Source organism: Ranitomeya imitator, chromosome 5 (genome assembly GCF_032444005.1).
Source record: "Ranitomeya imitator isolate aRanImi1 chromosome 5, aRanImi1.pri, whole genome shotgun sequence".
Lineage (NCBI taxonomy): Eukaryota > Metazoa > Chordata > Amphibia > Anura > Dendrobatidae > Ranitomeya > Ranitomeya imitator.
In genome coordinates this window covers 459,182,127-459,206,487 of record NC_091286.1, presented here as the reverse complement: position 1 = coordinate 459,206,487, position 24,361 = coordinate 459,182,127, and the positions used below count along the sequence as shown (strand labels likewise).

Below are 24,361 nucleotides of genomic sequence, written 5' to 3'. Positions count from 1 at the left end.
CAGCGGTACATCCAGCAGCTGGAGGCAAGGTTGGCGGCTCTAGAGCGTTCAACTTCAGCTGTGGATGTTACTGCTGTCGCTGTTCAGGCTGCAAGTGTGGCTGCAGCTACCTTGTCCACTGCTGCCCCTGTACCGACGCTATCTCGCCTCCCGCTACCAGAGAAATTTTCTGGTGACAGTAAGTCCTGTAGGGGTTTCGTGAGTCAGTGCTCAATACATCTCGAGCTTCTGGCCTCTTGTTTCCCTACAGAGCGGGCTAAGGTGGGCTTTATCATTTCCTTATTGTCGGACAGGGCGTTGCAGTGGGCTACGCCGCTGTGGGAGCGTGACGATCTTGTGGTGCAGAGTGCTCCGTTATTCCTGAGCACTCTGAAACAGGTCTTTTTAGGACCTCGTGTCACCCATGATACGGCGCTCCAACTGTTGGCATTGACTCAGGGCTCGTCCTTGGTCAGTCTTTTTGCCGTCCACTTCCGCACTCTAGCATCTGAGCTGGAGTGGTCGGATAAAGCCCTTATCCCTATATTTTGGAGGGGGCTGGCTGACCACGTTAAGGACGCCCTGGCCACTAGGGAGATTCCCGCCACACTGGAGGAATTAATAACTATATCTACTCGTATTGACCTCCGTTTTCATGAGCGGAGGTTAGAGCGAGCCCAGTGTAGGCAGAGGTTTCGGCTGGCTCCCACCTTCGCCAAACCTTTAGAATTTCCAGTCCAGGCTCCTGAGCCCCATGAACCTAAGGTGGTGTCACGAGCGGGATCTAAGTCCCGGACCGCCCGTGCACTCCAGGTTTGCCATGTATGCCAACAGTCAGGACATCTTGCCACCAGATATCATCAGCGGTCGAGGAAACGTCAGCGTCTAGTGGTAGTAGGTGGAGGTGCACTAGACACTGCGACGTTTGCCTCCAAATTGTCTTTCAAGGGGACAATTACTTTTGGCTCATCCTCCCACTCGGTAGAGCTCTGCGTGGATTCTGGGGCAGAGGGCAATTTTATGTCTTCTGCCTTCGCCCAACGTCACGCAATACCCCTGGTTATGCTATCTCAACCAGTAACGGTACGAGTGGTGAATGGGTCGACACTCCCCGCACAGATAACACATCAGACCATCCCTTTTACTCTGTCCATGTCACCATCCCATCAGGAGATTATATCTCTGCTCATCATTCCAGAGGGGATTGATGAGATCCTGTTGGGGATACCTTGGTTACGGTACCACTCTCCTCACATCGAGTGGTCCTCTGGCAGAATTCTGGGATGGGGTGAATCATGTGGGGGTAGGTGTCACCGAGAGTGCGTTCAGGTTGCTACTACAGAGGTACCCGCAGATCTATCCTCTCTCCCCAAGCAATATTGGTATTATGCAGACGTGTTCTCCAAAAAGGCGGCGGAGACCCTTCTGCCCCATCGCCCCTATGACTGTCCTATCGATCTCTTGCCTGGTGCGGAGCCTCCCCGGGGTCGAGTTTATCCATTATCTCTCCCGGAGACGGAGGCCATGTCTCAGTACATTCAAGAGAATCTGGCAAGAGGGTTCATCAGGAAGTCAGTGTCACCTGCTGGGGCAGGGTTCTTCTTCGTGCAGAAGAAGAATGGGGAACTACGTCCATGCATAGACTACAGGGGTCTTAACGCTATCACGGTTAAGAACAAGTATCCTTTGCCCCTGATATCCGAGCTCTTCGATAGGCTTCGGGGAGCTAGAGTGTTTACTAAATTAGATCTGCGGGGTGCTTATAACCTGATTCGCATCCGTGAGGGGGACGAATGGAAAACGGCGTTTAACACCAGAGATGGGCACTATGAGTATCTGGTGATGCCCTTCGGGCTCTGTAATGCTCCAGCCGTTTTCCAAGACTTTGTCAACGACATCTTCCGGGATATGCTTTCCACCTCAGTTGTAGTCTATCTGGATGATATTCTCATCTTTTCTCCAGATATGGACTCCCACCGGAGAGATGTTGGCAGAGTCTTCGACCTCCTACGGGCAAACTCTCTTTATGCTAAGTTGGAGAAGTGTATGTTTGAGCAGGAGTCTTTACCGTTCCTGGGCTATATCATCTCCGCCCAGGGATTGGCTATGGATCCTGCCAAACTACAGGCTGTGATGGACTGGCAAGAGCCCCATTCTCTTAAAGCGGTGCAGCGCTTTATGGGGTTCATTAACTATTACCGCCAGTTCATTCCCCACTTCTCAACTCTGGTAGCTCCCTTGGTAGCCCTCACCAAGAAGGGAGCAAATCCCAAATTGTGGTCGGAAGAGGTCTCCAAGGCCTTCACTTCTATTAAGTCCCACTTTGCTAGCGCTCCCATCTTACGTCACCCCGATGTTGATAAGCCATTCCTAATGGAGGTGGATGCCTCATCCGTTGGTGCTGGAGCAGTCCTCTATCAAAAGGATGCTCAAAGTCGGAAGCATCCATGCTTCTTTTTCTCAAAGACCTTTACGTCAGCGGAGAGAAATTACTCCATCGGGGATAGGGAGTTGCTAGCGATGAAGTTGGCCTTTTCGGAGTGGAGACATCTTCTGGAGGGTGCACGGTTTCCTTTCCAGGTCTTCACGGACCACAAAAATTTGGTGTATTTACACACAGCCCAGCGGCTGAATTCTCGTCAGGCCAGATGGTCCTTATTTTTCTCCCGGTCCCATTTTACTCTGCATTATCTCGCCGGGGAGAAGAATATTCGTGCCGACGCTCTCTCTCGCTCCCTTATGTCAACTGAGGAGGAGGAAGAGGAGCCTCGGCTTATTGTCCCTGCTGAGAGCCTGAGAACCGTAGCGCCGGTTTCACTGGAGTCTGTGCCTCCGGGCAAGACTTTTGTGCCCATTAATTTGCGACCGGAGGCTCTCTCTTGGGCTTATTCGTCCAGGGTGGGTGGACACTTTGGGACAAAAAGGACATCTGAGCTACTGGCGAGGACGTACTGGTGGCCGCATATGCTCCGGGATGTCAGGGATTATGTTCTGGCGTGTGTCTCCTGCGCCAAAAATAAATCTCCGCGTCAAAGGCCAGCTGGGTTGCTCTATCCCTTGCCAGTGGCAGATAGGCCCTGGGAGATGGTTGGGATGGACTTTGTCGTGGGTTTACCCAAATCTCGCGGCTGTACCATTATTTGGGTCATCACCGATCATTTCTCAAAAATGGTGTATTTGGTGCCGCTACCACGGTTACCTTCTGCACGGGCCTTGGCAGCGTTGTTCATTAAACATATCTTCCGCCTACATGGTATGCCTGACAAAATTGTCAGTGACCGAGGTCCCCAGTTTGCGTCTCGGTTCTGGAGAGAGCTTTGTCGTCTACTCAGTATTGAGTTGAATCTCTCTTCTGCTTATCATCCCGAGACGAATGGGTTGGTAGAGAGGGCCAACCAGACCTTGGTCACATACCTGCGACATTTTGTTTCAGCCAGGCAGGATGACTGGGCATCCTTGCTATCATGGGCAGAGTTTGCGCTGAACAACGCCGTAGCCGACTCCACTGGACAAACTCCATTCCTCCTCAACTATGGTCAGCATCCACGGGTACCTGTGCCTATGCCCGTGTCTTCCGCAGACTCCAGGGTGGCAGACTGGGCTGTGGAGGCACGGGATATTTGGGACCGCACTCAGGATGCCATTCGGGCCTCTAAGGAGAGAATGAGGTCCTCTGCCGATGCTCATCGGCCCCCCGCTCCGACCTTTGCTCCTGGCGACTTGGTGTGGCTCTCCGCCCGTAACATCAGGCTGCGAGTTGAGTCCACTAAATTTGCTCCTCGCTACTTGGGTCCCTTCAAGGTCCTCGAACAGGTTAATCCTGTGGTCTACCGTCTGGCCCTTCCTCCACGCCTTGGTATCACCGACACCTTTCATGTGTCCCTCCTTAAGCCCGTATACATGTCCCGGTTTTCTGAGTCATCTGCCGAGACATCGGGTTCGTCTGCGGACGATTTCGAGGTGAACACTATCTTGGGGTGCAAGGTGGTACGTGGCAAAAAATATTTTTGGGTGGACTGGAAGGGTTACGGCCCTGAGGATAGGTCCTGGGAGCCTGCTGAGCACATTCGGGCTCCGCAGCTTATTGCTGCCTTCGAATGTAGCGAGGCCCAAGGAGGGGGGGGCAATGTTAGAGGTCGAGTTCCCGCTTCTGCACAGGGGGAATCTCAAGCCATCTCCACTGCGGTCTCCCATTCTGTTCCAGCCGCAGTGGAGTCTGCTCAGCAAAGACGTCAGTCCCAGCGTCTTGCTCAATCTCACTCTGTTCTAAGAGTTACTGCTGCTTCTCCAGCTTCTGCCATTAAAGCCAGTACTGGTCAGCAGCAAGCGGACTTCTCTGGGACTAAGTCCTTGTCTGCACATACTGAGCATGCCCAGGGCAAGATCTCCCGTTGGAGATCAAGGGTCAGGTGCTCAGGCTCTGCGGCACATCCCATTGGTCCTCTTGGCAGGTCTTGGAAGGGCAAAAGTTCTGTAGCCACTTCCTGTGCTGCAACTATATAAACTGCGCATGACCGCACGGCCATGCGCTAGTATTGTCTCATAATTATATATGTGTGTGTGTAGATGGATGTATGTCGATGGATGAAAGCTCCTAAATATCCCTCCCTAGAGTTGTTGTCTGCTCGCGGATGTTGGTAGCTATCTAGCGCCCGACTAACCATCTGCACGATACACACATTACATCGTCCTCTTGCTGTGTTCGCCTGTACGGCGCCGTGCGCTTGCCTAGCGCTTTCCATACACAAGCCTGTGTGGTTGGTGGCGTCCATCAGTGCGACATTGCTCGCACTCCTGTGCATTTATATATTTCTAATTTGTTTCCTTACACACCCAGTTGCTGTGTAGTGCCAGCAAGGGTCTAATCGGACTTCAATCCCAGTTGGGGTTAAGTACGCTGACTGCTTGCTCGCGCTTTAGGTGCGGTACCGCGGTCCTGTGACGCAACAGGATTGCTTCCTTCACGCTGGGTGAGGTTGAACCCACGTGTGTTTACTTTAGTGTACCGCCATATAGTCTGCAATTTACTAGCAGCGGGTTTTCACCTGCACGGTGGACCTCGGACTGCGAACGCATCTATATCATCTTTCTGGGTGCGTTCCGCCAGTCCTAACAGTATTATTGTGTATGGGAATAGAAGCACTCTGTTACACTATTTTTATTATTATAACTTGCATAGGTCTTTTTGACATGACCAAGTTTATCCCATCCCCTATTTTATTAGACCGAGAACGGTGTCAAGGATAATGAAGTTAAACCAAGGGTTAATGAATGGGAAGTCATCCAAGAAACGGGACTGAAGTTGAAACCAATTTTCGGCTCTGGCTACACCGGAATTCGGAACCAGGGGAACAGCTCCTACCTCAGCACAGTGATGCAGGTCATCTTCAGCATACCGGAATTCCAGAGAGCGTATGTATCTTACTCCTCCACAGGCACCTGCACAATCCAGAGATCAGACGAATAGTTATCCAAATTTAAGAAATTTGATGCCATTCATTTTACCATATAATACGCTGAAAATAGTGGGAAAATATTCTACGTGTTGTTAAATGGTGAAATAAAACTACAATTCTGCCTTTTTCTTTTTTGGGGGGTTTTGCTTTTGCATTGTGTATTGAGGTAAAAATGACCCGTCAGTATGATTCTCCAGGTCAGTACAATTATGGTGATGTCAAACGAAAGTTTCAATTTTATTTATTTCTTTTTCTTTTTTTTCAGCTTTTAATTTAATTAATAATAATACTGTTACATTTTGATTGGACTTTTCACTCACCAAGTGTGTTTTTTTTTTTACATTTTTTTAATGTTTTTATTTTTCAATGGGGGAAAGATAGGGTTTCCTTAAAAAAAATTAAAGTTTGCTTTTATAAAACTTATATTCTTACATTTCTTCATTATTTTTTGCCATTTTCCTTAGAGGACCTGAATCTGCGATTATGTGGCTACTTAAACAATATGCAGAGTTTGTATGTTCTCCCCTTGTTTGCGTGGGTTTCCTCCTGGTTCTCCGGTTCCTCCAACACTACAAAGACATACTGATAGGGAACTTAGGTTGTGGGCCCCAATGGGGACAGTATTGATGTCTATAAAGCGTTGTGGAATTAATGGCGCTATATAAGTGAGTAAAATAAATAAATGCTATAGCATTGTAGTATATAGTGTAAAGGATGGTCTTCTAACAAGAAAATATTACTTCTGCCTCCTATGGGCAACAGACAGGTGTTTAGTTTTTTTTTACCCCAGTAAATACGTCCAAAAATGGAGGAAGCCTACGATCACGCCACTGCTAGTGTTTAAAACTGGCCGCGTTCTTAAACTTTGTTTTTGTGATGCGTTTGGTTTTCATGATGTCCCCCACCCACCCCTCCATCCGCACATCTATTTTTGTGTATGCCATTTTTAAGGATTTGTAATAAAGAAAATCTTTTTTTAATATTACCATATTTGTAAACTGGGACGTTTTTCCTTTTTCACAACAATTTTTTTTTTCTTTTAGCGGTTCAGTGTCTCCCCAACATCATGGAGCCCCCCTTGATCATCTCCTAATGTTAAGAGGATTTTAAGGACATCCCCCTTACTGTAGTTTGTAATAAGTGGAAAGGTCACTGAAATGAAAGGAATTAGTGTCTGAAAGACGATGTTGGTAAACCTATGCCAGGAGACAGACATAAGTGCCTAGTGGAATCATTGGAACTAGCATCATCGTTTTATGAGAAGAGGCTTGGCACTGGATGCCAGATACAGTTTCCACAGGCCCTGACTTCATTAGATGTAGAGGTTATCTTTCCATTGCTGTAAACAGATGGAAAAGGAATTTTCCAATTATTTTTTTGTGGTTAACTTGCTTTTATTGGCCCTTTCAAGTTGTTCCTCTGCATACTAATAATCGACATATACTGCCTGAATTTTATGACTAGTGATGACATAAAGATTACTAAAACTTCTTTCTTGATTGCTGATTTAGTTGCTCGTAGTTTATTACTCTATTCCTTATGTAATTGGTTTCAGTACTCCATGTATGGCCTTGTGTTCTCATGTAGAGACCCTATGATGGACATGTGCTCTTATGTAGAGAAGTGTGCTCTCATGTAGGGACCCTATGATGGCCTTGTGTTCTCATGTAGAGATCCTATGATGGACATGTGCTTTTATGTAGAGAAGTGTGCTCTCATGTAGGGACCCTATGATGGCCTTGTGTTCTCATGTAGAGACCCTATGATGGACATGTGCTCTCGTGTAGAGAAGTGTGCTCTCATGTAGGGACCCTATGATGTCCTTGTGTTCTCATGTAGAGACCCTATGATGGACATGTGCTCTCACGTAGGGATGTATCCTCTCATGTAGGGATTCTATGATGGCCTTGAGCTCTCATGTACGGACACTATGATGGACATGTGCTCCTCTCATGTAGGGTTGTGTGCTCTCATGTAGGGACCCTAAGATGGACATGTGCTCTGATGTAGGGATGATAAAACTGCAGGAGAGATCAGGGCATATACAGTTAGGGCCAGAAATATTTGGACAGTGACACAATTTTCGCGATTTGGGCTCTGCATGCCACCACATTGGATTTGAAATGAAACCTCTACAACAGAATTCAAGTGCAGATTGTAACGTTTAATTTGAAGGGTTGAACAAAAATATCTGATAGAAAATGTAGGAATTGTACACATTTCTTTACAAACACTCCACATTTTAGGAGGTCAAAAGTAATTGGACAAATAAACATAACCCAAACAAAATATTTTTATTTTCAATATTTTGTTGCAAATCCTTTGGAGGCAATCACTGCCTTAAGTCTGGAACCCATGGACATCACCAAACGCTGGGTTTCCTCCTTCTTAATGCTTTGCCAGGCCTTTACAGCCGCAGCCTTCTTGTTTGTGGGTCTTTCCGTCTTAAGTCTGGATTTGAGCAAGTGAAATGCATGCTCAATTGGGTTTAGATCTGGAGATTGACTTGGCCATTGCAGAATGTTCCACTTTTTGGCACTCATGAACTCCTGGGTAGCTTTGGCTGTATGCTTGGGGTCATTGTCCATCTGTACCATGAAGCGCCGTCCAATCAACTTTGCAGCATTTGGCTGAATCTGGGCTGAAAGTATATCCCGGTACACTTCAGAATTCATCCGGCTACTCTTGTCTGCTCTTATGTCATCAATAAACACAAGTGACCCAGTGCCATTGAAAGCCATGCATGCCCATGCCATCACGTTGCCTCCACCATGTTTTACAGAGGATGTGGTGTGCCTTGGATCATGTGCCGTTCCCTTTCTTCTCCAAACTTTTTTCTTCCCATCATTCTGGTACAGGTTGATCTTTGTCTCATCTGTCCATAGAATACTTTTCCAGAACTGAGCTGGCTTCTTGAGGTGTTTTTCTGCAAATTTAACTCTGGCCTGTCTATTTTTGTTATTGATGAATGGTTTGCATCTAGATGTGAACCCTTTGTATTTACTGTCATGGAGTCTTCTCTTTACTGTTGACTTAGAGACAGATACACCTACTTCACTGAGAGTGTTCTGGACTTCAGTTGATGTTGTGAACGGGTTCTTCTTCACCAAATTAAGTATGCGGCGATCATCCACCACTGTTGTCATCCGTGGACGCCCAGGCCTTTTTGAGTTCCCAAGCTCACCAGTCAATTCCTTTTTTCTCAGAATGTACCCAACTGTTGATTTTGCTACTCCAAGCATGTCTGCTATCTCTCTGATGGATTTTTTCTTTTTTTTCAGCCTCAGGATGTTCTGCTTCACCTCAATTGAGAGTTCCTTTGACCGCATGTTGTCTGCTCACAGCAACAGCTTCCAAATGCAAAACCACACACCTGGAATCCACCCCTGACCTTTTAACTACTTCATTGATTACAGGTTAACGAGGGAGACGCCTTCAGAGTTAATTGCAGCCCTTAGAGTCCATTGTCCAATTACTTTTGGTCCCTTGAAAAAGAGGACGCTATGCATTACAGAGCTATGATTCCTAAACCCTTTCTCCGATTTGGATGTGGAAACTATCATATTGCAGCTGGGAGTGTGCACTTTCAGCCCATATTATATATATAATTGTATTTCTGAACATGTTTTTGTAAACAGCTAAAATAACAAAACTTGTGTCACTGTCCAAATATTTCTGGCCCTAACTGTAGGGTCTTATCCGGTGGATATATAAAGCATACACTTGGATTCTATTAACCTGATACCGGCTTTTGGTAAAGCATGTAGATATCGAAGAGATATCAGCTGCAGCAGATCCATGGGTCAGCTAGTGACCGTATCAAAGTTAAAAGGAGTTCTGTGGCTATGTAGAGATGCTATGATAGTCTTGTGCTCTCTTGTAGGGACCCTATGTTGGACATATGCTCTCATGTAGGGTTGTGTGCTCTCATGTAGGGACCCTATTATGGCCATGTGCTCTCATGTAGGGACCATATGATGGCCTTGTGCTCTTATGTGGGATGTGTGCTCTCATGTAGGAATCATATCATGGCCTTGTTCTCTCATGTAGGGAACCTATGATGGCCTTGTGTTCTCATGTAGGAACACTATGATGGACATGTGTTCTCATGTAGGGACCATATGATGGTCTTGTGCTCTCATGTAGTGATGTGTGCTGTCATGTAGGGACACTATGATGGCCTTGTGCTCTTATGTAGGGATGTGTGCTCTCATGTAGGGATGTGTGCTCTCATGTAGGGACACTGTGATGGCCTTGTGCTCTTTTGTAGAGGTGTGTGGGCTCATGTAGGGACCCTATGATGACCTTGTGCTCTCATGTAGGGACCATATGATGACATTTTGCTCTCATGTAGGGTTCCTATGGTCGACATGTGCTGTCATGCAGGGACCCTTTGATGGACATGTGATCTCATGTAGGGACTCTTTGATGGCCTTGTGCTTTCATGTGGGGACCCTTTGATGGACTTGTGCTCTCATGTAGGAACACCATGATTGATAGAAACAATAAAATTGTTGCACTGTATTGTGTCCCTAAATTACCCCTTTTTTGCTTGTTTCCTCATGGCTGACCATTTTCATTATTGAGTCAGGTAAAACTTGTTACATGTTCCTACTAAACTTAACCCTGCTGTTCTGTTCGGTCTGGGGAGACCTATTTTGAACTTTGGTATTTTTTGGGGTGTTCAAGATGCGGTTCTGAAACTTGTGGTTGATTGACTTAAATGAGGATGGGTCGGTCGGCCACGGGTTTCAGAGCCGCATCTTGAATATTTTAAAGAATATTGAAGTTCAAAGTCGGTCATTTTTGACCAACAGAACAGCAGGGTTAAAATGCTGTCACCCTGTCTTGTTGCATACGAGATGACTGCAGGCAATCACTGACTGCAGAAGGCAAATTGGCGTCACCGTAGCAGCTTGCTACATTCATTGTGTCCAGTACGATACATCATTACACTTAAGAAGTAAAATGACAGTTACTCTATATTTCATAAATCAATAGTACACATGAAAATAACTTTGTAATATATCTTATCAGAGAAATCTTTATGCAACAGGACTGATCATTCATTCTCAGCATTCTGTGTTCCTGGGTAACATCTCTCTGTAATGTCTGACATCTTTCAAGCAGTAGAACTGACCCCATTAGACATTACATGTGCTCACGGTAACTTGGCGAGGGAGTGATTGCAATAATTATCAGTAATACTTCAGCCTGTCATTGCAACATTAGGCTTTAATGTTATATAGAAGTCAGGTAGGCATTCTTATTTGATTATTACAGTGCAAGTGTATTGAGTGAAGCCGAACACTTCTAGTTGGAATGTGACCGGAAGTAAGCAAATCGCATACTTGTGGTCACAAGACTGCCCGATTCCCAGCACTGGAGAATGTAGAGTGATTACAGACATGTATCCTAAGGCTGGACAACCCCTTTAAGGGTACTTCTACACACTTACATCTCTTTACAAATTTGCCACTCTTCTGCTATGGGCCATCTTACCGTGCTCTGCATCAGCAGCCGAGAGGGCTATTCAATGGTGACTCTAGGCACTTTGATTCAGGGCCAGTGCCCCAAATCTTACCAATGCCACCATTATAAAGAAAGTTTATTTTATTTAAAGCTGATAATGCGCACACAGCTTTACTTACAGAACAGAGCGTGTGTAGCCACCTACATAATTCCTCTCCCCAGTTCACCACCCTGAGTTGAATCTTGGTGGGCCAGCAACTAAGAGGAATTGGGGTTTCTGACACGAGTTCCTAGACAGCAGTGAGTGAAGATGTGGAACATACAGATGACTCTTCTGTCTGTCAGTCCATGTGCTGGGACCAGGAGGACCAGAGCAAGGAACAGGGGCTGGACAATTAGGAGGAAGTGGAGCATGAATCACTGAAAAACAATGAAAGAAGTAAACAAGGAGGAAGTAAGCTGAAAGAGGCAGGAATCAGGAGAGAGTCTCCATAGACTGTGAGCGAGCTAGAGGTCCACAGGACAAAAAAAGGCAAAGCCACCATTTCAGGTGAGGCCACAAACTGTAAACCCCCTTTGGCAGTAACCTCACACCTGCTGGGCTTAGGCCAGGGCTGTGTTGGGAGTAAGGGGCACATTGTGAGACCTTACACAGTGTCAGGTGTGGCGGTATGGTTACTCACTACAGAAACTGCACTGATAATGCCAGTTTTGCATAATCATTACAGTTTCTAAAGGTACCGTCACACATAACGATATCGTTAACGAAATCGTTATGCGTGACAGCGACCAACGATCAGGCCCCTGCTGGGAGATCGTTGGTCGCTGGGGAAAGTCCAGAACTTTATTTTGTCGCTGGATCTCCCGCAGACATTGCTGAATCGGCGTGTGTGACGCCGATTCAGCGATGTCTTCACTGGTAACCAGGGTAAATATCGGGTTACTAAGCGCAGGGCCGCGCTTAGTAACCCGATGTTTACCCTGGTTACCATTGTAAATGTAAAAAAACAAACAAAGAGTACATACTCACATTCCTGTGTCTGTCCCCCGGCCTCAGCTTCCCGCACTGACTGTGAGTGCCGGCCGGCCGTAAAGCACAACGGTGACGTCACCGCTCTGCTTTACGGCCGTCCGGCGCTGACACAGTGCAGGGAAGCTGACGGCGCGGGACAGACACAGGAATGTGAGTATGTAGTGTTTGTTTGTTTTTTATATTTACAATGGTAACCAGGGTAAACATCGGGTCACTAAGCGCGGCCCTGCGCTTAGTAACCCGATGTTTACCCTGGTTACCAGGGGACTTCGGCATCGTTGGTCGCTGGAGAGCTGTCTGTGTGACAGCTCTCCAGCGACCACACAGCGACGAAACAGCGACGCTGCAGCGATCGGCATCATTGCCTATATTGCTGCAGCGTCGCTTAATGTGACGGTACCTTTAGTGACAAAGGACCTATGGTGACATCATGGACACGGGATGAAAACTCATTGTGTGGCCCAATACAACTCTTCTTCTTCCAATGTGACCCAGAAAGGCCAAAAGGTTTTATACCCCTGGTTTAAAGCATGACTAACTAAAAAATAAAAAATAATGTCCAGTGGATAGGGAATAGCTTTCAATTGTAGGGAAACCTCTTTAAAGCTTCAATATATAACCAATATATTTTTGGCAGTATGCTTATATATGGTTCAAATAGTCAATCCTGCAATCACCTCCGTGCTCCCCAACTTTTAAAAGATCTCAGAATTTTTCATCTGTTTTTTTTTATCAGGATTTGCAATATGCAAGATATTCTGTAAGGCTGGGATTACATCTGCACTCTTCATAAGACCTAAAACAACAGTGCAGGTTAATGAGGACTGCAATGGAGGCCCCTAAATTAGTCTTTGAAGCAGATGTAAATCAAGCCCGGTGTAACACTGCTGTGGAAAAATATTCAGTTTTTTTCTGGTTTCAGAAAACCCCTGTCTGATTTGTTTGAAATAAAACATAAACCTGAGCTCCCCCTCCTCAGGTCCAATGTGGAGTCCTTGCTGCTGCTGCTCCCGGTGTCTGTCATCGTCTGCAGCGTTGATGTCATGTCGACAGTGCTGCCACCAATCACTGAGCTCTGAGGCTCATGCCGTCTTCTCTGGGTGAGTTGACTGTCGACGTGAAGACACCGATACAGATAATAACAGACACTTGAAGCAACGGTGAAACTTACTACTCGACCCTGGGAGGGTGAGTAAAGCAAAGTTTGTTTTTAAAAACATACAAACAAACAAAAAAAACAACATCGTCTGCAGACAGGGTTTTTTTTAATTAATTATTTTAAAAATTGTATGTAAAAATGCTTTTTACTTCTGGTCCTGCTGCTGATTTCTTCTGTAAAGAAGAGCCTATAATGGATTGTTATCTTTTATTATTGGATTATATTAATGGAAAAGATGCCTTTTTATAATTTCGATTTCCTATTTACTTACAATAACATTGCTTTACTTTTCTAGTTATGTAGGAAACCTGACGCGAATATTTGACTATGCTCCTCTGGATCCAACACAAGACTTTAGCACCCAGATGTAAGTGTATTCTGCAGCACGGATTGTCTGCGAAACCTGAATTCTATCAATTATTCCTCTAAAGAACACTTTACTTCTTGGGACACTGTATCATGAACGGTCTCTGCCAATCTGGCCGTCGTCTGCTCTGCAAACAGTGTAGGAGTGGGGTTGCCAACTGTCCTCAAATTAAAAAGACCGTCCCTAAAAATGAGCCCCATGAGTCTGTAAAAATAAATGAAGGCATTTGCAATTTTTTGGAAATGTATACAGATTATTTTAACTGTAATTGCCATCATTTTACAGTGAAGGCAGCTAATGTCTGCATATAAGAATTATGTATCACTTGTAATCATAATAGTTTATTGTGGTTTTTAAAAGTGTCTGAAAAAAATATTGTTTGTCTGATTTTTTGATAACTTGTCCAGAAAAAAATAAAAAGTTGGCAACCCTGTGTAGGAGCAAAAAAACACACTGAATGGAGCAATAGTATCTAATGAAAAACAAAAGTGCAAGTAACAAATAGATGAAAAGTTTTCTAATCCATTTATACTTGCTAGTGGATTACGAATGGCAGACGGGAATCGAGAAATCAGGAGGAAAAAAACGAATAAAGGTCAAAAAATATATAGTGAATAAAACGTGATTTTATTGAGACAAAAATTGGTAAAAGATGGCACTAAAAGCAAAGAAAGGCCTGCACGCATGATGAGACACAATAAAGTACATAATTTACAATGGACACAACACCCACTGACGAAGGACTAGATCCAAAACGTGCGTCGGGGCGCGTTCCTGCACTCTGCTCACGTCTCCTCAGGTGACCAACATTATACAACTATGTGTCTGCCTCCATACATTTAGTAACCCTCTTTATTCCACGGGTTTAATTTTTTTAATCTAATCTTTTCAAGTTTGGCACGTTCTGAACGTCTGTTTATTGTATTTTTTACACTTCTCTACACTTGTTTCTTATATTCATACAGCTGCACACCCATATATGCATTTTTGTGTGCCATAATCTTGTCATTGCTTCCCTTCATTTTTTCTACATTATACTCCTTCCTATACGGCAGTCCTAGGTCCAGTAGTGATTTTAACTTTATAGGCATATACCTCGTTTCTATTATTATTTTTTCTCACTTTCTTTGGACCTCTGATGTCCATTCTAAACACATATGCATATGGCTGCTTGCCTGATTTTGGTATATATATATATATATATATCTACTATATAATTGTCTAATGGTCACTTCCGTCTGTCCTTCTGTCTTTCTGTCCGTCACGGATATTCATTGGTCGCGGCCTCTGTCTGTCATGGAAATCCAAGTCGCTAATTGGTCTCGCCAGCTGCCTGTCATGGCTGCCGCGATCAATCAGCGATGGCCACAGTCCGATTCGTCCCTCCCTACTCCCCACAGTCAGTGCCCGCTCCATACTCCCCTCCAGTCACCGTTCACACAGAGTTAATGCCAGCGGTAACGGACCGCGTTATGCCGCGGGTAACTCTCTCCGTTACCGCCGCTATTCACCCTGTGTGACCAAGTTTTTATGCAGCATCAATAGTAAAAAGATCTAATGTTAAAAATAATTAAAAAAAACCAATAAACCTGCTATTCTCACCTTCCGTAGTCCGACGATGCGCTCGCGCCTGCCGCCAGCTTCCGTTCCCAGAGATGCATTGCAAAATTACCCAGAAGACTTAGCGGTCTTGTGAGACTGCTAAGTGATCTGGGTAATTTCACAATGCATCCTGGGAATGCAAGATGACGGCCGCCGTGCATGCGCATCGCCAGAGGTTCGCTGGATCTACGCTGGATCCCGCCAGCGGGTGAGTATATAACTATTTTTAATTTTAATTATTTTTTTTAACAGGGATATTGTGCCTACACTGCTAAATACTACGTGGGCAGTGTTAGATACCGCGTGGCTGCTATATACTATCTGGCCAGTGTTAGATACTATGTGGGCTGTATTCTATACTGCGTGGGCTGTGCTATATACTACATGGCTGCTATATACTACGTGGGCAGTGTTATATACTACGTGGCTGTCTTCTATACTGCGTGCTATATACTACATGGCCACTGTTAAATACTGTGTGGGCTGTGCTATATATTACGTGGGCTGTGCTATATATTACGTGGGCTGTGTTATATATTACGTGGCCAGTGTTACATACTACATGGGCTGTGTTATATACTGCGTGGCTGCTATATACTGCGCGGCTGCTATATACTGTGTGGGCTGTGTTATATACTACGTGGGCAGTGTTATTTACTGCGTGGCCTATATTAACACATCGGGTATTCTACAATATGTATGTATGTATATAGCAGCCACATGGTATATACCACAGGCCACGTAGTACTTCTATATACTACGTGGCCTGTTCTATATACTATGTGGCTGCTATATACATACATACATATTCTAGAATACCCGATGCGTTAGAATCGGGCCACCATCTAGTATATGTATATATATATATTTATGCATATTTAAATTTATCTTGGTATCTGTCCATATTGCATCATTGTTTGGTTATCTTGATACACATATATGTAACGTCTGCATGACTGTTCAATGTTTTTATATATTTGTCTCTTGTTATGTCCATCGTAAATTATGTACTTTATTGTGTCTCATCATGAGTGCAATGCCATCTTTTACCAATTTTTGTCTCAATAAAATCATGTTTTATTCACTATATATTTTTTGACCCTTTATTAGTTTTTTCCTCCTAACCCTGTGTAGGAGCGGAGCACTGCCTGGTCACACTGTTTAGTGACCTCTGCTGAGTTCTGCACGTCATCCCTATTACTTGAATAGGATAGGAAAACATATTTCTAACATTGGTGACAGATGCAAAGGGTTAATAGGTATATAGAAAAGTGGATTCTTAAAAACCAGGTAAGACTTCGTAGAATCCCAAAACTGTCAGCATCAGATTGTTGCCTCATTAAAGAAAACTCTTTTACATTCAACAAAGAAGTGTGTGAAAAATTCAGACATGACTTCTAAACTGTATGGTCAAAAAACCTGCCCTCTTTACATCTTGTATGTATGTATGTATGTATGCATGAACAATCTTTGTTTCTGTACACTGTCAGATATTTTTACTAACAAGTCATGCTTTTGTTATATTCACTTGTAATATTGTGACAGTTCTTGATTTATGTACAGCATATTACTGTAGTGTATGTGTGTGTGTGTGTGTGTGTGTGTTTGTATACAGTATACATACATACGTACATACATACATACAGCTGAAAGTGTTGGAACCCTTGAAATTATTCCAGAAAATAAAATATTTCTTGCAGAAAATTATTGCAGTCACAGATGTTTTGTTATACACATGTTTATTTTCTTTGTGTGTTTTGGAACAACACTAAAAAAGATGGGGAAAAAAAGGCGAAATGGACATAATTTCATAGAAAACCCCAAAAATGGGCTATACAAAATTTTTGGCACCTTTCCAAAATTGTAGGTAAATAGCTTGGTTTCAAGCATGTGATGCTTGTTCAAACTCACCTGTAGCAAGTAACAGGTGTGGGCAATATGAAAATCACACCAGAAAAAAAAAAGGGGAGAAGCTGACTCAATCTTTGCATTGTGTCTATGTGTGCCACACTAAGGCTGCCGTCACACTAGCAGTAATTGGTCAGTATTTTACATCAGTATTTGCAAGCCAAAACCAGTAGTGGGTGATAAATGCAGAAGTGGGGCACATGTTTCTATTATACTTTTCCTCTAATTGTTCCACTCCTGGTTTTGGCTTACAAATACTGATGTAAAATACTGACCAAATACTGCTAGTGTGGCGGAAGCCTAAGCATGAGGAACAGAAAAAGGAGAAGAGAACTGTCTGAGGACTTGAGGAGCAAAATTGTTGAAAAATATCAACAATGTCAAGGTTACAAGTCCATGTCCAGAGATCTTGATGATATTCATTTATTCACGGTGAGCGACACAATTAAGACGTTTACAACCCATGGCACTGCAGCAAATCTTCCTCTTCATGGACGGCAGAGAAAAATTATTGAAAGGTTGTAACGTAGGACAGTCTGGATGGTGGATGAGCAGCCTCAATCAAGTTCCAAAGAAAGTCGAGCTGTCCTGCAGGCTAAGGGTACATCCGTGCCAGCGCGAACTATCCATATACATTTGAATTAAATGAAACGCTATGGCAGGAGACCCAGGAGGATCCCACTGCTGACACAGAGACATGAAAAAGCTAAACTGTAGTTTGCCAAAATACTTTTGGAAAGTGTCTTGTGGACAGATGAGACCACAGTAGAGCTTTTTGGTAAAGCACATCGTTCTACCGTTTACCGAAAATGGGGTGAGGCCTACAAAGAAAATAATACAGTACCTCCAGTCAAAAATTGTATGGAGGAGGCACAAAGAAGTTTTGAGGTTGTTTTGCTGCCTCTGGCACTGGTTGACTTGACTGTGTACAAAACATCATGAAATCAGAAGATTACCAAAGGATTTTAGGTCGTAATGTAGTGCCCAGTGTCAGAAAGCTGGTTTGCATCCTTCTATATTTATTTTGTAGTTTTTAATGAATGTTTTAACATATCGTTGTGAAATAAAAATTACTTTTTATTGTAAAATATTCAATACACTTCTCTTTTGTCACCCTTATGATATACATCCTTGGTCAAGTTGTTGCATTGTTATTATGTTGGGAAGTATTGTTTAGCATATTACTTATGGACTAACTTTGCCAACAAATCTATGGTTACGTGAAAAACATCGGACTGCAATCGGGTGACATTGATTTGCAGTCCGATTTTCACGCCCTATCACAATAAATGGGGGGACATTCTTCTCCTCCATCTCCAAGAAAAACTGACGCCAGTCTGATCAGCGTAATTGTACCTTTTTTCTCAGATAGAAAGAAAACGGTTGTGTGACCCCACTCTTACAATAAGATAAATATGTTTTCTAGCCCATGTTTCTGAATGAATTTTTAATTGGCTGTCTATTCAGGGATATATTAGCACAACAGTATTTTCATGCCAAAGACTGTGAAAAAAACTACATCCCAAGTACCGGTATGTGGTGGAAATTGTATGTTTTGTAATTTTGTTTTCCAGAGAGATGTTATTAGATATTGTGAATGCTAGTCCCTGGTTCAGCATTATCTGAGCCACAGTATTTGTGGACCAAGTCACAAACTCTCACTTTTCTTATCCTGTACAGTATCCTTCATGGCTGATACCGTTTTCCTTCTCTTCACCGGTAGGGCTAAATTCGGCCACGGTCTACTCTCTGGACAGTACTCAAAGCCACCAGTGAAATGTGAGCTGATAGAACAGGTGATGAAAGAAGAGAACAAGGTATTTATTCTGACATTTGCTATAGGTGGAAGACTAGTAATAATGTTTACCGAAGAAAATAGCACCCAACTTATTGTATTCTGTAAAATTCCTTTTTATTTATGAGGGTATAAGCCTGTGCGAGAGATCGATGTTATTCAGAACAAGGTTTTATGTAAATTATTAAACGCTGTGTAAATGAAAACTTCTAAAAGTTCCTAATGTCGTTTGTACTTCTTCGTTGGTGCAGAAGTGAATCACATTTACAGTCAATGGATGAGAATATTCCTATAGTAAAGGGTTATTCCCAAAAGAACAAGTTCTCACCTGTCTCCAGGATAGGGAATCACTTTCTGACTGCTGGGAGCCCTTGACTACAGGGTTTTGGTAGAAGTGTGAAGGCTGCTGCCCATCAGTGGCTGCTGACAGACTGCAGCGCTCACATAAAATAGTCAATGTCACAATGACACCGCGCTCGGGGCATAAGAACAGCACCAGTCCGAGAGGTAAGCATTCCTTTTTTTTTTATTTTTAGCAATTATTACCTCTGCACTTAAACCCTCAACAGTTTTCTGTTTGCTCCTTTCTCTTCTGTTTTCCTCCAGCTCCTTCCCTCTCCGCTCTCCATAGAGTTTTATAGCAGCAGGTGTAATGTGATCACTCACTGAAAACAGATTTGTAGACAGATTTGAGCTAGTTTTGAGACTGAGCTAAAAGAGTAGAGAAGAATGATAGAAGAGAAAAATGATAAGTGGGAGAAAAGGATATATTTCTCTAATAAGATATATTACAAAGTGTATTAGTTTAATTAAAATGTAACTTTTTAAGCCACACTCCAAATTATGAAAATTTTGATTCATAATTGTTCATGTGCAGTAGCCATTTGAGGAAATAACACGTTGAGCTACAGCTATTTCATTGAATTTCAATATAATGGGTTAAATGAATATGTAATAACATAACTAATGACTTTTGTCAAGATACTTGGTTTAGCTGTACAGTGTATTATGGTAACCTGGGTTGTAGCCAGAGGAATGATCCTTTCCTCTAGTGTAAGAGAGCTGATACGTCTGTAGCTGTGGCTGTCGGTCTAGGGAGAGTCTTCAGGAATGATCCTTCATAGAATGGGGGTGGGTAAGAATACCATTTAGCGTTGAACAGATAAACAAAAATAGCCCTTCCTCTAACAGGTTTCATCAATGCGCAGTATCTTCGAGATGTGTGACTTTTTAAAAAAAATGTTAATAAACATTTTAAATATCTTTTTTGATCTCTTACACTATAACAATGAAAGGAGGAAAAAATGGTTGAGAAGAGTCTCAAATTATTATTATTCATTAATGCAGTGTTCCCCAAGTCCGGTCCTCAAGAGCCACCAACAGGTCATGTTTTCAGGATTTCCTTAGTATTGCACAGGTGATAATTGCATCACCTGGACAGGCAAGCATTCAATGACCTGTGCAATACTAAGCAAATCCTCAAAACATGACCTGTTGGTGGCTCTTGAGGACCAGAGTTGGGGAACACTGCATTAATGTATAATATATTATTAATTATACTATATTTTTAGCCAGTTATATCAATTTGCAATCCTTTGAAACCTTCTTAGAAAATAAAAGAATAGATGTAATGTGGCAAGTCGCAGGGTTGATGAGGATAGTGGGCTACTCGTTTGTCTCCCGTAGATGCCACAATTTGGAAAACAAATGTGATAGATTTTGTCTGCTATAAATGCTTAAGATTTGGCATCTCCAGACTGATTCGTTTCTGCTAGATTAGTAATTCAGCGTCCTGGCATTATAATAATAAAAATTAATAATATTTTACTAATTTATTTTGTATAGCCCTTGCAGATTTTATCCAAGTGTTTGTTTTTGTTTTTTTACATGAGTTGTCATGAAAGAGGGTGTATATTCACACCAAAGCAATCATCAGCTCACCGGGTTGAGAAATGCCTGAAATGAGGGAGGCTTCAGCCTGGTTTCCTGAGCAAGTGAACCTTGAAAAAAAGTGGAAAATCCAGCAACCGCAAAATTAATTAAAACATTACCTTTTTCATATTTTAATCTACAAATAAATGTGATGATTAAAAACTTGTTAAAGCAACTGCCGATGCGCTTTGAGCTACACTAGCTCTTAATCATGACAACAATGGAAACATACCCCAAAATAATCAATAGGGTCCCGCTAACATTGGCATCAGTTATGAGTTGCGCAACAGATCCTTTTTTTTTTTTTTAATTTTCATTTGCGTTTTTAGAAATTGACCATTTGAATTAGTGGGAACATGGGTAATTAAGAGCAACATTGTAACGTGTCATGTGCTGTGCTAATGCTCAGTAAGGCCATCTTAGGACAGCAGTATCCCAGACCCTGCATCTCCTCCTGCTATTAATGTCTCCTCTGATACCCGATGTGAGCTGTGGGTGACACGGGTCAGATTAACGTGCTCATGTATAAACTACTTAAACTGAAGAAGCAGCATAGGCACTCAAGATAAGATAAACCAGCTGACCGGCAGTGGCGTCATCGAGCTTACCGCGTGTGAACATTGTTCCTTGTGTGAACATTGCCACATGCAGATTATATTTTTTTGCACTGGTGTACCACACGGCCAATCCCTGATTGCAGGCTGGCTGTCTCCGCTGCACCCTGTTAGTGCATTTGTATTGAGGGCTAGTTGAACAGGTAAGCATCTCTGCCTGTTTTTGTTTTTTTCTTGAATATTTGAGGATTTTTTCCTCTTTTTGTGGTTTTTATGACCTTAGGTATCCATGGTTATGACCACTGAAATAGTGATAGTTAGCTAGTTGCTAGTGGTTGTAACCATGGATACCTAAGGTCTTGCAATGCCTACACATGAGGAAAGAGACAGTGAATCAGAAAAACTATACTACATTTTTAATTGGAGAAATTTGCTACTATTATTATTATTACACCTACTACATATTGGGATATGACCTTGGAGATGTCCTTTAAGTGTCCTTGTTTGTCACTGTATTTTGATACTTCCATATTTAAGCTTTCTGTGTGTACATATTTGGTCTACTTTTGTTTTCAGCTTCAACCAAAAGGGATAACAACTCGAATGTTTAAGGCCTTTGTAAGCCGAGGGCATACCGAATTCTCCTCAAACAGACAACAAGATGTACAAGAGTTTCTCTTGCACCTTATTAATCTAGCAGAGGTATGTAATGTAATGTTGATTTGTAGGGAGGATATGACTCATTTTCCAGTTTCTTTATGTAGAAAATTAGTAGATTTATTTGAAAGGTGATGTCCATCTCTTTAGCTCAGGAGTCGTCAACTTTTACTAGTTTGTGAGGTACTTTCAAATATGACGTGACTGCGATCCACATTGGTTATAAAAGGGATTTTCCGGGAATATTTTATTTATGTATATCATTTTTTCACTATGAGCCTAAGAAAGAAGAGCCAGGTAGTTACTAACTATCTATCTGTTCTACCTGGTGCTGGCTCAGGGCGGTCTTTGACCACTCCTGCCAGCAATTCTGCTGCTCCATGTCAGCAGAGTAGCTGTTCCTCTTCCTGACTGCTCTGTTGGTGGGTCGTGACTGCTGACATTATGCTCCCTGCAGTTAGATTGCTGTCATTCAGTATGACATCGACATAGATGCCCTGTTAACAGAGCAGAGAATATGGGTGGTGCTGCTCTGTCGACATGACGTCAGCGGAAGCTGCAGAATTGCCGGCCGGAGTGGTCTGTGGCTGCTGTGAGCCTGGAGAGACCGGCACTGGGCAGAACAGGCAGGTAGTTAGCAACTACCTGCCAGTTAGTTATTAGGCCCAAAAAAATCAAATAATCCTGGAAAACTAGATATGAAAGATATGAAATTGTAACCAAAGTTGTATTCTGGTGTTAACTACCAGGGCACAATAGCATTTAGAGCTGCCACCACTTACTGGGCCACTGGCAGGGGTCTGGCTTAGCAGTCTTCTGACAGTACTGATACCCATCATCACAGCATCATGCCTGTGTTGGTGCTTTCAGCTCCGGTAGGGAGGTAAAATCTATTTAGGCTACAAAGGTAAATCCGATCTGTGCTTATGACAAGTTGGGGTGAGGCGGTCACTACCTCCTCGAATAAACTAGATGGAACACAAAACAACATACAGTGTATTGAAAGCTATAAAGCAAAAATAAGAATTAAATGCATGGATGACCTTAAATGCATGGATGACCTTTGTATTTTTCTGACCTTAGATTAATTACCTTTTGATGCTTTTTTTTGCATGTTTTGTGAAGACTTTCTCTTTCTTGATTTGTAGAGAAATAGCATAGGTTCGGAAAATCCCACTGATGTCTTCCGCTTTTTGGTAGAAGAGCGGACACAATGCTGCCAATCCAGGAAGGTTCGCTACACAGAAAGAGTTGATTATATCATGCAGTTGCCTGTGGCTGTGGAAGCGGCAACAAATAAAGGTACGGTATATTCTAAGAATGAAGGAATAAGTTATAGAGATTTGTCACGTCCGGTTTATTTTTAATAGATTCCTGTATTCTCCATGAAATAATTGCTGGATTATCTTTTCTTATATTTATGCCATTCCTTTTTTATTTCTCACTGAAGTGAATAAATTGACAACTGGGCATTACCATTCCTCTTTTCGATGGGATGTATCCTTGCACAACCTCATATTGTCAGCACTAAACTAAAAAGAGGGTCAGATTTTGCAGGGGCTTGTTTCCTTTTGACATCTGCTTGTCAACTTATTTATACAGTTTCAGGAGGAATAATTGAAAATCTGCACATCAAAGTTTTATCAAAACTTAGATAAATGTACCTCTTTAAAATTATTAAATGTTTGTACCAAGTATATAAGTTATATCCATCATCCGAATATAGGATAATTTATTGATCGCTGGGACTCCACCAATCCTTAGGCCAGGGCTTGAGCATGCGGGCCGCCAGACCATTTATTGTCTAAGGCAGGGGTGGGCAATTAATTTTCCCAAGGGGCCACATGAGTGACTGTTGTGAAGGGCCAAACCAATAGGCCAAAATTAATTCTGCTCAATATTATCGATATATTATTATTATCATATTATTGATAATTTTATTAATATTCATTGTATTACTTAATATTGAGCGGAAATAAAATATGCTGACATCCCCCTGTACATCATTTGAACCCGAGTACAGCCCCTTCTGTATATCGTATGAGCCCCCCACAGCCCCTTATATGCATCATGAGCCCCACACAGCCTCCCTATATCTACTGCATGAGCCCCACACAGCCTCCCCCATATACACTGCATGAGCCCCACACAGCCTTCCCCATATGCAGCATGAGCCCCACAAAGCCTCCCTATATACACTGTATGAGCCCCACACAGCCTCCCTATATCTACTGCATGAGCCCCACACAGCCTCCCCCATATACACTGCATGAGCCCCACACAGCCTTCCCCATATGCAGCATGAGCCCCACACAGCCTCCCCATATACACTGCATAAGCCCCACACAGACTCCCCATATACACTGCATGAGCCCCCACACAGCTTCCCAATATATACACTGCATGAGCCCCACGCAGCCTCCCCCATATACACTGTATGAGCCCCA

At 43.0% G+C, this 24,361-nt stretch overlaps 1 protein-coding gene across 1 annotated transcript in view; it reads left to right on the top strand.

Moving 5' to 3' along the window:
* USP13 (ubiquitin specific peptidase 13) overlaps nt 1-24,361 on the top strand; it is a 161,152-nt gene that overhangs the window by 83,972 nt on the left and 52,819 nt on the right. Inside the window, exons 8-12 of the mRNA XM_069727263.1 lie at nt 5,204-5,391; nt 13,395-13,466; nt 18,700-18,793; nt 21,834-21,959; nt 23,063-23,216. Of these exons, the coding sequence (XP_069583364.1) occupies nt 5,204-5,391; nt 13,395-13,466; nt 18,700-18,793; nt 21,834-21,959; nt 23,063-23,216 (634 nt within the window). The remainder of the gene's footprint in view (nt 1-5,203; nt 5,392-13,394; nt 13,467-18,699; nt 18,794-21,833; nt 21,960-23,062; nt 23,217-24,361) is intronic.